Consider the following 13,910-nt stretch of genomic DNA (forward strand, 5'->3'; position numbering starts at 1 on the left):
GACTGGCACAAAATGGTGTAATGCTGAGAAATCTTGTGGATATTTGATTTAAAAAAAAAGGCACAGGAGTGGGAACGAGACGTAGCTGCATCGACAGAACCAACAGAAATACCATGAATCTTTGATTGGCTACTACTCTGTCCTGATTCTAGAACATATCTTGAATACTCTCATGACCATCTTTGCAAACCTCATGTGTCACATCAGAGGTTAATGATTTTAATTGATAGCGTCTGTGATAGAGACTGCTCAAAGTGCATCAGTAACTGAAGGGTAAGCTAGTGTTGTTTCAAACTTCACAATGCATCCAGCCTTTCATCTCATCCTGCCCTTCTTTTTTGAAGCCCCGTGATGGTGCCTGCAGAGAAAACATAATTTTTTCCTATGCTGTTTCAGTACCACGGCAGGTCATTCTCATTCATCTCCACTCGTCAAGAGGACAGAGCAGTCCTCTGGATTTGGATTCCTTCACTTTACTTCATCCCCATGTAGACTAGTCTGGGTCAAAGCTTTCATCTTTGGTAAAGATGGTCAGTGGGATTCGGAGATGCCGGTCTCCTGTTACGCTCTGCACCGACGGAGGAGAAAAAACATATTCATGAAGCGCAAGCAAGGGATAACACTCAAATATATACACAGCAAAGCATCACATGGAGCCTACATACTGTATAACACACAGGCACACATACACACACCCTGCAATACGCTGCCTGTATTACAATATGCCCTATGACTGGTTCTCAAACTTTTTATACCAAGTACCACCAGAGAAAATATTGATCTGTTTAAGGAACACAGTTATCGCCGCCATTAAAATACAAATTAGATTAACGGGTGACGCGAAAGATAAGGTGACTCTCATTATTATTATTTAATGTATTACATTTGTTTCTTTTTCTGCACACTCTGGTCAAAATCCCTCAGCTCCACTTCGATCACATACCCTGGCCGTACCACCGGAGGAAGCTTGGTGGTACCACGGTTTGAGAACCACGGCTCTATGGCCCTGTGAAGATGAAACACCAAGCACCAATAACTATCATTACTAAACAGTAACTAAGCACCCATGTGCAAAAGCAATGATACCCCTCTTTATTAGCACAGGTCAACAGCAATATGAGAGCATCATACAGTAGAACACGTCAGTGTCGACTGCGGTAGATTTAGCAGTGAGTAGTGAAACGTCTTGACTTTGTGGTGCATGTTTGTTCACTATAACTGGATATTTGTTGAAACACTGTTGTACTCTCTATGCTGCACAGCGGTTCACTGTGTTTAAAAAAAAAGTGACAGTATGGTGTCTGTTTGCAATGAGCTCTGTGTGTGTGTGTGTGTGTGTTCTAATCATGTCTGGCCAATCTGTTAGAGGTAACATTTAGCCTCTTTCAGCATCAGTGCGTCTGTGTCAGATTAAATGTGATGCCTTATAATTACCACGGACACGAGACCATGGTTTAACTGGCAAGTTAAAAGCCTCTGTTTGACCGACGTATGTATTCATTGTCGCTTTGTTTTTAATCGAAGAAAACTACACAAATTAATCACTTGTGGAACTGAGATCTGCACTAATTCTATTTTATATTTATTTATTTATGTTTTTTTTTTCTTTTATGCTACCACAGAACAGAAGAGTCAGATCATAGAGCTAAAGCCCCAATTTGCAGCTGCACAATGACCTGTCTGTGACTGGCTCCGTTTGCGTGGTTTCATATTTCACATTTGCCATCTATTAGTTCATAGATGTGTTCAGAGACAACCATTGCAACATGCTGTGCATATTCTGTGATATTTTTTAATTTGGTAACAACTATGATAGGAGGACGCGTGGTTGGCGCATAACGTGTCATGTCAGAATTGAGACATTTTCCGTATTTAGCAAAGACAGTTGGATCAGCATGGATATTTTACCTCACAACTTGGGAGAAAACAGCATAAAATGAGTGAGGTTTTATATTTACAAGAATGAGATGGAAAGAAAAATGACTCCCCCAACAAGTAGATGACTGCTCGCAAAGAAGTGAACAACAAGAGTGAAGCATGACAGTGGCTGGTGTATGTAATTGTGTTTGTAATGTGTAATTCCATTGCCTACCTACAGATTTGCTTTATTTTATCAGTGGAAATCCAGATATGATACTAAAATGTGTGTGTTACTGCTTGTCACTTTAATTTTGTATAATATAGTCCATTATACTGCTTATAAACAATCACTTGCAAATACTTAAATATAAATAATTTTATAGCTGTATGCTGTAACACAACCAAGAAAGGCCAAATACAAATTTAGCTTGAATTGTTTTTACTGCTGCAATAAGATCAGGTTTTATTTCACAAATGTATTGCCTTAGGTTTTCCATGGATAGCTCAGCTTCATTTGCATAACATGATATAAGTTATTGATTGAAAGTGTAGCCTATGACACGTCAATGTGGGGGGGAAGGAATCCTGTGGTTGTAGATCTTCCAGGGAGCCAATATCAGAAATATCAGCATCAGAACAACACCATGAGCAGGACTCCACCAGGAAACACTAGATACAAGATGCTTCTATTTGTAATCCCATTAAATAACTGTGGCTTGAAATGATTCTCAGTGGCTCATAATGTGTATGTTGTGGCTCGCTGGAAAAGGTGCGACCACAGCACTGCCTAATTAAGATAATAATGATAATTTTTTAATAAAAATCAAGATATCCGTGTAAATGTCTCTCTCACATACACATGCACAGTCCTCTACACGATCAAAGTTTGCTTTTAACTTGTCCCTGGCCTTCTCCCTCCTTGCACGCATATGTTTGTTCCGACCTATCGTAGATACAGTAGGTGTGTCGGGGGCTTTTAGAAGCAAGAACTTCACCTTGAAGATAGCGCAGGATATAAATCAAACAAATCTGCCAGTGTCACATTTTGGCGGAAGCCAAACAGACTGCACTGCATGCTGATAGAGGGGGCGAACACTTCCATCGCACCAACTCTGCCGCCGTCTGCTGTGTTACAAAAGGCATGACGAGATCTATCTTTTTTGTTTGTGTGTGTGTATCATAAGTACATATGGTTTGATTTTGGTTTACATGGGTTTATACTGTAAGTGTATTCTGGTTATAAATGTCTGCATTAAAGTTTATTTTTTCGAAAAGTGATTATACACACGCGTTGTTCTTTTGTGGTCGTGCCTTGTTCTGATTTACTGTGTCCTGAAGATCTATTAAAAATAAAACATGGGACCCCCGTGATCCATCGACTTCAAGACGAGGCATTTGAAATGTAAATATCGGCAGCACCCCGTTAACAACATTGGATAATTACAGTCATTCTCATTCATTACAGGGATATTATACCTATTATATTCTCACCCCATTTCACACCGGGTGGTTAGAAAATGTATTCAATCAAAATAGATTAAGTCTGACACTTCAATGATAAAGAAAACAAGTGGAACAAAGGTGGACTACCAAAACAAGTAGGTGCTGTTTCGGGCACACGTGACTCTGAAAGCTATACTTAAGATTAAGATTAAGAACCCTTTAAGTCCCACAAGGGGAAATTTAATTCTGCAGTGAGTTAGTGAACACACACAGCGAGGTGGAGATCATGCTAACCCAGCGCAGTGAGCTGCCATGCCAGTGAGCGGCACTCAGGGAGCAGTGACGGGGTTAGGTGGATTGGTGGACTGGTCGGGGATTGAACCGGCTACCTTCTGGTCTCGAGCTGGAAGCCCTAACCACTAGGCCACAGCTGCCTTGAATGTATATTTATGTTTCAGACCAATTTTTGCTGAATTACCAAGTTACCACCGTTATTTGTTAATACATCTTCAAGTAGAACACGGGAATCACGGATGGCAGACCATTCACACAATAAGCCTCTGGCGGCCTCTGTCGGTCATATTGGCAAGTGCAAGTGTGGAAGCACAAACAGACAGACAGACAGACACATATCTACTAAAACAATATTTCACTCCCACTCAAGGGGTGAAGTGACAAGAGTGTGAACTCTTCTGAAAGAGTAGCTCAGTGGCTAAGACCACTATCCCTCTGTGCAGAGGCATCATGGTCACAAGTTCAACTCCACCCCTGGCTGGTTGTACTCAATTGTCAGTCACTTTGGATAAAAGCATCTACTAAATGACGTGTAATGTAATGTAATGTAACAAGTGCTGTGCTACAGGGAGCATGTGCAGTCAACTCGTACAGAAGCAAAGTGGAGTTGTGCATGAATGAATTCCTGTAAGGGATTAACTGAGGAGTTAGGCATCAGCCAATCGGGGCATTTGTTGTTGAGCCTGTAAGATTTACCTGGAACTTAACTGATTAAGTAAAGTTATTATAATAGAAGGATGACTGCATTGTCACACAAACTCTACTTTAGCTGACCTCTGCGCACAAGCAGATGTGGAAAGTACAGTAGGATCCAAACCTGATAAAGCCTGATAAAGTCAGCCATAAATGGGACTGCTTGAATTCATGCAATTGTTGCAGCTGACCACTGCTGATGTGAAAACCTGCAAATAGATTCCGTCTCATCAAATACATCACCACAAACTCTTTGGGAAGTTCTTCTTTAGCATAGTTAGCCTCCACTGTACAACATAAAATGTACGCCTGTTCGGGCTGCTGTAAAAACACCAACAAGACTATTTAAAAGTCATTATACACTTAAACAAGTATATTAGATTTTCTGCCAATAAACTGTATTAAAGGTGAAGTAAGTAGTTTATAGTGACATCTAGAGGAGAGGCTGAAACTTACAACAAAGAACTGCTCCTCTGCTCACCCCCTCCCTTCCCTGAGCGATACGCTATCCTCAACCAGTCAAATGTCGACCTCATCGTCTTTCTCCGTGTCAGCAGATGAGGTTTGTGAGGCGAGGGAGAGGGCGAGCTACCGCGGCCGTAGCAGACGAAGCGGAGAGAGAGGAGGCGGTCGCTTGATTTGTTCTCTCGCATTTGTCCTTACAGGCTCCGGTAGAAACATGGCGTCTCGCTGCGAACAGTGGCTATGCAACCACGGCCCGCGACCATGTTATTTTACATGACTTTTTGAAACACTACGAAAATAAAACAAAAACTATTATACAGCGACTAGACAATGCAGGAGCACATAATATGTATAAAAAAGTGGATTATGGGTCATATAAACTCATTAATACTACACAGTGTCCCTTTAAATATAATTCACTGGACTTTTAATGTAAAAGTAGAAATTAGACATGCTAACTGTTGTGACCAGTGTGCACTGAACCATCATTCAACTCTTAGTAAATACTTTATATTAGGTGCTAAAGGTAAAGCCTGACTTGATTTATAGCCAAAATAATGACAATACACTAACTCTTAATGTAATGTTCTACTACACACTGTTGATGAGGTGATAAAGTTTCCACTGTTACTACACTATAGTGTTACTACTAAACCATACACTTGGTGCAGCCATGGTAAGATTGGAAGCACTGGTTAGTAAGGATGATAAAAGAAAGAAAATGGAAAATGTCAGCTTGCTTTGCAACTAGTTCACCTCTGCGAGAAATACAACATCAAATGAAATGGGAAAGGTTTCTCAATTACTAAATAGATTTTCTGTCTTCATTCCTTTTCAAGATTACTCCCAAACAGACATCTTCAAGGTCCTGTCTTGCTCCCACGTTGAGGCAATCAGTTTTTGTGACCTACTCGTGATGATGGATGTTTGAACATGTGCCAATGGCACACATCATAAACTGAAGGAACTGACCCTGGAGCTGCAGGAACAGCCCATTACAGTGATATTATGACTGGGACACAGTTGAACACACTGACATTATTTCAGATTGAAGGGTTTTCTATCCAATACTAATGTTTATGCAGGAACATCAATCCACTCTTGCATTATTGACCACTGGTTTCTTAATCCTGGTCCTGGGGAACCACTGCCCTGCGTGTTTGAGATGTTTTCCTGCGCCAACACACCTGAGTCAAATTGTCAGCTCATCAGCAAGCACTGCAGAGGCCTGATGAAGATTCATTTGAATCTGGTGTGTTGGAGCAGGGAAACCACTGACTTGAAAAAACTGACTTTAAAAAACACATTTAACAATCAATGCCTTCTATGATACATCTAAAATTGTGAAAACATACTTACATACTTACTGATCAACGTTTTTTTTCACATTTTCTGACATTTTATGGACTAAACGAATAATCGAGAAAAGAATCGTTAGTTGCAGCTCTAGTTCACGTCATGCTAATCTTCACAGGACTCTCTTTGTTCTTCTCGGAACAGCGGTGATTAGATCGCGTGTGACCCAGTGACCTTCCCTTGCTGCACAGGGGCAGTGATTTGTTTCATGGACAGATGGAGGCAACAGCAACATTAGGCGAGTAAAGTCATCAGGCTTCTCTTGGACACTATCAGCTGTCAATCACACCCATGTCCACTCATGTGTGCCATACTTTATCATATATTTTCCTCCTAACTGGGACATAATTTACCAAACTGACATCACATGCACTAGAGGAAGACCCAAAACTAGCAGTGAAGACCAATAATTCATTAACCCATCACCCATTTAAGAGACTTCCATTCAAACTGAGTTCTTTTTGCAACCAGCAGTCGCCCTCTTGTGGCTTTTTAAAGAGGTCATATTATACCCTATTTCTCCAAGTTAAACTAGTTCCCTGGTGTCCTAATGAACATGTCTGTGACATGCGTTGGTCAAAATACCATAAGGATGAAGAACCACAGCAGTTCAATCACCCTGCCAAAACAGCCCTGTTCAGAACGCTCTGTTTAGAAGCATCTCTTTAGGTCCACCTTAAAAAAAAAGCAACAATTCCAGGAATTTAGTGTATTGTGACGTCCCAATGAGTGTGGAAGCCAACATCGCGTGTTTCATCTCCTGTACTAAGACTGAGGAGGACTGCAAAAACATGAGTGATTCGTCTTTTTTCACACTCCAGAGTCCCAAATATAAGGATTTAAATTATTAAAATGTTGATATTGCATAATATGTCCCCTTTAATATATTCTCATTTCTCAGGTGGTCTCAGAGTGGACCCAGAAGACAATTTTATCTATGGGCTGATATTATTGTTCGACAGTTACGCACTGAAGCTTTAAAACAGTCAAACATGAAAGAACTCCGAAGAAGTTCCTGTTTTTCAATTAGTAAGAGAAACACTGAAGGTACCATGACATTTTAAAATGTTATAAAAAGAGACATGTCAGCAGTTGGAGGAGACAGTATGTGAAGCACATGGGACAACATTGATACTTAATTCATTCAGCTGACAATTTCCCCATATCTACCAATTAAGCTGTATATGTGGGTCAGGACAAAGGGAGGGAAGTTACAGCATGAAATATGACAGAATAGAAGAGGAAATCACTTTACTAACACCCTAAGGGAAAGTTCCAGGTGTTGCAGCAGTGAAAGAGTAGCATAGGAAGGACAAAAATAATAGTGGGAAGTGTTATCCAGGACAATACTTCTCCTCTCTTCTACTGCCTTCTAAACTTTTGGGAACTGGGTAAATGAACGACAATGAACCGTTAACTGACAAATGTTTGATAATCTAGTACTTGCCTTTTTTATGGCACGCATTCTTTGCTTTCAGATTCCTACTGATCTTATATTTTTTGTACTTTAATCATGTTTTAGGTTATAGGGATTTGGGATGTTTTATCTGATCATTAACTCTCCTGTCAGTTCAGAATCTGTGATCATGCAATCACATTCACCTGTTGTTCCACCCCCCTCACCTGCAGCTCATTAGTTCCCCTGCATATATACTGGCTCACTTTCGCCTCACCTCTGCCAGAGTGTTGTGTGTTTTTGCCTGCTGTGTATCTGATTTGTTTGCCTTACTGAATTGAATGCCATTTTCGAACACTGACTGTTTTTTGTGGCCAAGTAGACTGATGGCTCTTTTGAGCAGATTTCTGCCTCTTGCTGTGCTTTTGGGTTCTTTTGTGCCAGTATACTATCCACAACATTTACTATCAATCACTGCAGACACCTGCTTCCTTGGTTGCTGTATAGCTGTCACCGAAACATAAACAAACAATGAAGAAGTAAAAATGAAAAACCGTGCAGCTGTGGAATGTTGACGGGAGCTGAGATTCAATGCCGTGATCCTTGTTGAGTCACATCTCTGCTGCTCTCAAGTGGTCTTCCTTCTTGCGTCTATCCCCGGGGTGTTTCAATCTATCCTTTGAAGCAATAGTGACACCAGTGATTCCATATCCATCATAAAGAAGAAATGGAGAACATTAACCAAGACTGTCAGACCACATATGGCCTCAGTGACAGCTGAGATGAAAGTGTGCTGGTTGCAATTTAGTGGCTGGTGCTTTTTATTATATCACATCTGCTGAAACACAAATTCTCCAACACACTGAATAGCAAGTCATGTGTTGTTTTACGGCATTGGTGTGCATAAGTTGTATGTTACCATTCAAACTTCAATTGTACACCTGTGATGACATTATTTTCACATAGAAAAGATACACACACAAAAAAAGCACTTGTCAGAACGACAACTATGGCATTTGAATGTGGTTTTTACTACACGAGAGCTTACTCTCACTGGGAGGTTTTGTATCTCACTGATTTCACATGCTAATATAGATGAGTGGTTGGTTTTAAGTTGGAGTTTCAGGTTTGTGCCATTGATGATGATGTCTTGGTAGAAGAGTTATGTCAAACCATCCATCCATTCCTAATCTACCGCTTTATCCTCACACGGGTGCTGTGCCAATCTCAGCTGACATAGGGCGATAGGCGGGGTCACACCCTGGACAGTTTTCCAGTCCATCACAGGGCCACTTAAAGAAACAAACAACCATTCACTCTCACATTCACACCTATGGTCAATTTAGAGTGACCAATTGACCTAATCCCCATATTACATGTTTTTGGACTGTTTGGGAAGCCAGAGAACCTGGAAAAAACCCACACACACATGGGTAGTACATGCAAATTCCTTGCAGAAAGGCCCTTGTTCCAACCTGGGCTGGAACTCAGGTCTTCTTGCTGCAAAGGCAAGAGTGCTAACCATTATGCCAACCGTGTGGCTGTTATGTCAAACCGTGTCCTCTAAACTTGTGAAATTCCTGCCTTGTCACAGTCACTGGAATAGTTTGGATGGTTGCTACATACAGTACATCTAGTGATGCAGTTTCTTGGACACATCATCAGTGATGGTACCTGGTGTTACTGCCGCTGGACATCGTCCTGCCTAATAAGCCTTGAGCTAGGTATGGAAACTAGTCTGTGTGGTCCCTTACCTACCAAGGGACAGATGGGCACACTGGGTTCATGGGGGCTTTGGAGTCTTTCAACTTCAGACCCCTCACCCGGGCCATCCGACCGGGAGTGATCGATTCCCGGTCGTTCACCCACTGCTGCCACAGCCATCTTGAGGCTCTCTGACTTCCCTGCAAAGCCCCTTCCCCCTACATTTGGTTAGAGTTTGGTTTCAAGGAGAGGCAGTGTAGACACAGATCAAAGCGCAAATGGCCCAACAAAATGACACTCATGCTATGCACACAAATATAATCTAAAATCTACACCATAAAAAAGAAAATGCTAAATTTTGTTTCAAGATGGTTCTCATTAATCACTGAGCTCATTCACTTGTCAAATAAAAAACTCTTGTCAGGTGCTGTTCATCATTTCTGGATACAGTGGCAAGATGTGTTTAGAATCAAAGTGAGAGCTATGGGCTGCACTCTGAACTCATCTGTCTTCTCTGCTTATGTCTTCTGAGCCAAGACTGGTAAAGTGCAGAAGTTGTGAGATATTTCAGGCTGGACCCTCGTGTTGGACCAACTGATGGACAGACACTGCTTTTCCTACTGTGTATCTGTGCCAAGAGCATGGTTTAAACGAATCCATCCATTGTCTATCACTTTATCATCCACATGAGGGTAGTAGGGTCGGTAGTGCCAATCCCAGCTGACATAGGGTGAAAGATGGATTGGTGTAAATTAATAAATAATATTCAAATTTATATCTCACTACCCAATCCATCTTTATTTTACAGATGAATTCAGAAAAATCCGGTCACAGTGTTTGACAGTGAGATTGATAGATGTTGGATAATTCCCTGCATACATGTACACAGTCAAGTTATTGATTTTGTCCTTTGTTTATCAATGGAACCACACCGTCCAGCCTTGTTTTGACTGTGACGTTTTGCAAAAGCTCAGCTTCCAGATTCAACTGGATAGAATGGCAATTGCAAAGAATAATTGAGCATCGAGCCATGGTTAGAACCTGGATGCTATGCTGTAAATTCAGAAAGTTTGAGATTGAGCAGCGTATGCATATTCACAATGGGACTGAGAGCCTGGCAGGGATGTGTTAGAGGAAATTTTCTGATTAACTAAATTTGATTTATTTATTTTCACAACATACCACTGTCAATCTCATGCCAACAGCTGTTAATTGCATAGTGGAGCATATAACACCATGAAGCTGTATCGTGCAGCTAAAGTGAGGAAATTAGAAGGTTAAAAGAATGTAAACTGATGTGTTTATTCAGCAGCACAGAATCAAATCAAGGGTGATGTAAGTGCAGTTATTACATGATAAGATTTTACAGTCAATGCTGTCCATAGGGATATTTATATATGTTTAAAGGGGACAGATTATGCAAAATCAATGTTTTAATCATTCAAATCCTTATATTTGGGACTCTGGAGGTCCTATCAGTCGGCAAAGTGTGGAAGTGTGAAAATGACTCACTCATGTTTGTGTGGTCCTTCTCAGTCTAAGAACAGGAGATAAAATACACAATGTTGACTTCCGTGCTCACTGGGACGTCACAATGCGATAAACTCCTGGAATCGTAGAGCTCCGCTTTGTCTGTAAAAGCACACGAGAGTGCTGGCGAGGGCAACAGTTTCCGAAAACCCAAAGTCCATGAAAAGTTCTATTCTTGGCTCCACAGTGCAGCACAGAGTCTTACACAAACTTCCAGCCTCAGAGGATTTATCTGTCCAGTGGATACATGTTATATATGACGGCAATGTGCCTGATAGAGCCTGCAAATGATCAGTTTTCCAAATGCTAACTGCTGTTAGCTCCCAGTAGCCTCAGTGGCTGATGTCACTTCCCATCTCTTAAGTTTGGTTTTATTTTTTTAAATTTTATTTTTTTTAAGGTGGACCTAAAGAGATACTACTAAACAGAGCTTTCTGAACAGGGCTGTTTTGGCAGAGTGATTGATCTGCTGTGGTGCTTCATCCTTATGGTATTTTGATGAAAAGCATGTCACAGACATGTTCATTAGGACACCAGGGAACTAGTTTAACTTGGAGAAATGGGATATAATATGACCCCTTTAAGGTGGAGTGAATGCTGCTCATTGGGAGCAAGTAAGAACCATCAAGAGAGCGATCACATAAAGGTATGTCCTACTCTGGGTGTGTCCGCTATTATCACAACATAAAATCTGTTGATATAATAACCTGTACATGTACAGCCCTACTGAGCTGTCTTGATAGTTAGATGGTCTTAATATGCTGCTGTTTGTTACTATAGGCTGATTCATATGATTTTTATTTGATGTAGCTTATTTTTTATTAATTAAAAAATTCATTATTTTCTCACTATGGACATGTCTTCATGAATTATTTGTTCATCTACCAAGCAAGCATCTAGCCAGGCACGCTCTCTTAAGAAAAAAGTCTGCAGAAAACTTAGCAGAATATCGTGGCTGTGCATGTTGTGAGTACAGATGTAAGCTACTGAAATGGCAGCAACCTTAACACTCAGTCACACAGACTCAGGTCTAACATTTGACTGTCATTCTTTGCTTTAATCATCGTCTGCAGTCTCGTTTACCGACAGCCCAGACGTCCCTCTTGAAATGTCACCATTCTTTTGCACACCCAAGTCCTTGGAGACTGAATGTTTGCTCTAAAAATAAAACCATTGATGCCTTCATCTCAATCGTCAGATACTGAAAAAGGCCAATTTAAGATTATACATTAAAAATGTACGGCGCCCCTTAATCAAAATGTGTTTTTATTAGACGACTGAGCTAGAACACTCATGGATGTTCACATGTGAACACGGGAAAACAACCATCTAATTAGCTGGCACATCTCCACACCAGCTCTCTCAAAGCTAATGGGTTGGATGAAAAACCGTTTAGAGCTGTGACTGGAGTCAAAATATAAGACCTAAAAACCTCCCTGTAAGCAGAATACAAGTGAATAATTCACATAACTCATGACACACAAGCCAAAAGATTGCCTTAAGATACAGTGATATTAAGTACACTTATTTTTGCTATTGTATTAAAACTGCTATTAAACTGCTGACTCACAGCACATAGGCATGGGCAGTTGATCTGTTTGGGTGACATAAAGGATTAAAATAGATTTTAGATAATTCAGGGTGGAAAAAGTAGTGAAAAGGGTGGATTAGAACAGTGTTTTTCAACCTTTTTTGAGCCAAGGTACACTTTTTTCATTGAAAAAATCCTGAGGCACACCACAAAACAAAAATGTTTAAAAAATGATACTCTGTAGCCTATATTAACAATTTAGTCGTTCTTATCAAAGTGTCTTGAATATTTATATCCATATTATTTGCAGATAATTCATTATTTGTTTTCAAAAATTTTTTTTAGACCAATTAGGTGAAATTGGATAATTTCCCACGGCACACCTGACGATCTCTCACGGCACACTGGTTGAAAAACACTGGATTAGAAGGACTCCAAGAATCCATTGCTGAGCTGAACAAGCAGCATCGTGTATGTCACGCTCCTATAATGAACACTTTTTCCAAACTGGACATCTGGAGTTATTGATGGCTACATCCTTTTTTTTTTTTCATGGACAGAATAGATAGAATTCTGAAAGTCACCGACCTATTTCAATCATTCCTTCAGCAAATGTAGCCAGAGTCATGGCAGGAGTCTGCAGACGGCTGGTTGCCTGATACATTTTTCGTTAGCGTTGGTGGTAAATGTTACACTTGCTGACACATGTGAAGCTGCACCAGTATGACAATATTCTTTTACTATAAATATATAAATATTGCCATGGCTCAGTTACTATTGTGTTGCCTAATTTAAAGATTGATAGTGACTATACAGACATTTATTCATATTAAATTCTACCAGTTAAAAGACTACCACGTTAAAAGGCTGATTCTAACTGCTGGAGTATAAATATTCCACAATATCAGTTTCCCCCCCACAAGATGAAGAAATTACATTCAGGGTTTCAATTTCCCTGGCACTTTTAAAAGTAATATAATTTAATTTATGGGATGTCATCATTTTGTCGAGGTTTCAGGATTTATATTTTATCCCAGGAAAAAAAGGCAGAAATTTATGGATCCTAATGAAATGAGCAGTTAGCACTCTTGCTTTTACGGCAAGAAGACCCGGTTGGAACAAGGGCCTTTCTGCATGGAGTTTGCAAGTTCCCCCAGTGTGTGAGTGGGTTTTCTAAGGGTTCTCCGGCTTCCTCCCACAATCCATAATCATACAATATGTACAATATGGGGATTGGGTAAATTAGTCACTCTAAATTGAGAGAGTGAATGGTTGAATAGTTGTTTGTCTCTATATGTGGCCCTGCCATGGACTGGTGAACTGTCCAGGGTGTACCCCGCCTATCGCCCTATGTCATCTGAGGTCCTCCTGTCGAGGATAAAGTGGTAGAAACTGGTGCATAACTTTTATGGACAGGGTTTGTAGGTGCAGCAGGTGGTCAAGGGTATCAGGTTTGAGGATCTGCTTTTTTGCTTCATCAAAAAGTGACCTCCAGCTTGCTCTGGGAAAGTTTGCAACAGATTGAAGTGGCTGGGACGAGGATCAGTGGTTGCAGATACAAAATAAGCCAAATGTTCTCCGCAGGTTGGCTGGGTACAACCTTAGAGGTTGCTTGGACATCTGTGCGAGGCTTGGGGT

General features: G+C 40.6%; 1 protein-coding gene across 1 annotated transcript in view; it reads right to left on the reverse strand.

Annotated features, from left to right (window-relative positions):
* Positions 1-493: 493 nt before the first annotated feature.
* Positions 494-13,910, reverse strand: part of cfap46 (cilia and flagella associated protein 46) — a gene marked incomplete at both ends in the record, with an annotated part of 69,017 nt that continues 55,600 nt past the window's right edge. The window contains 2 exons of the mRNA XM_083897351.1: positions 494-568; positions 944-1,006. Coding sequence (XP_083753477.1) covers positions 494-568; positions 944-1,006 — 138 coding nt within the window. The remainder of the gene's footprint in view (positions 569-943; positions 1,007-13,910) is intronic.

The sequence above is a fragment of the Microchirus variegatus genome (assembly GCF_963457635.1).
Source record: "Microchirus variegatus genome assembly, chromosome: 11".
NCBI classification, from domain to species: Eukaryota; Metazoa; Chordata; class Actinopteri; order Pleuronectiformes; family Soleidae; genus Microchirus; species Microchirus variegatus.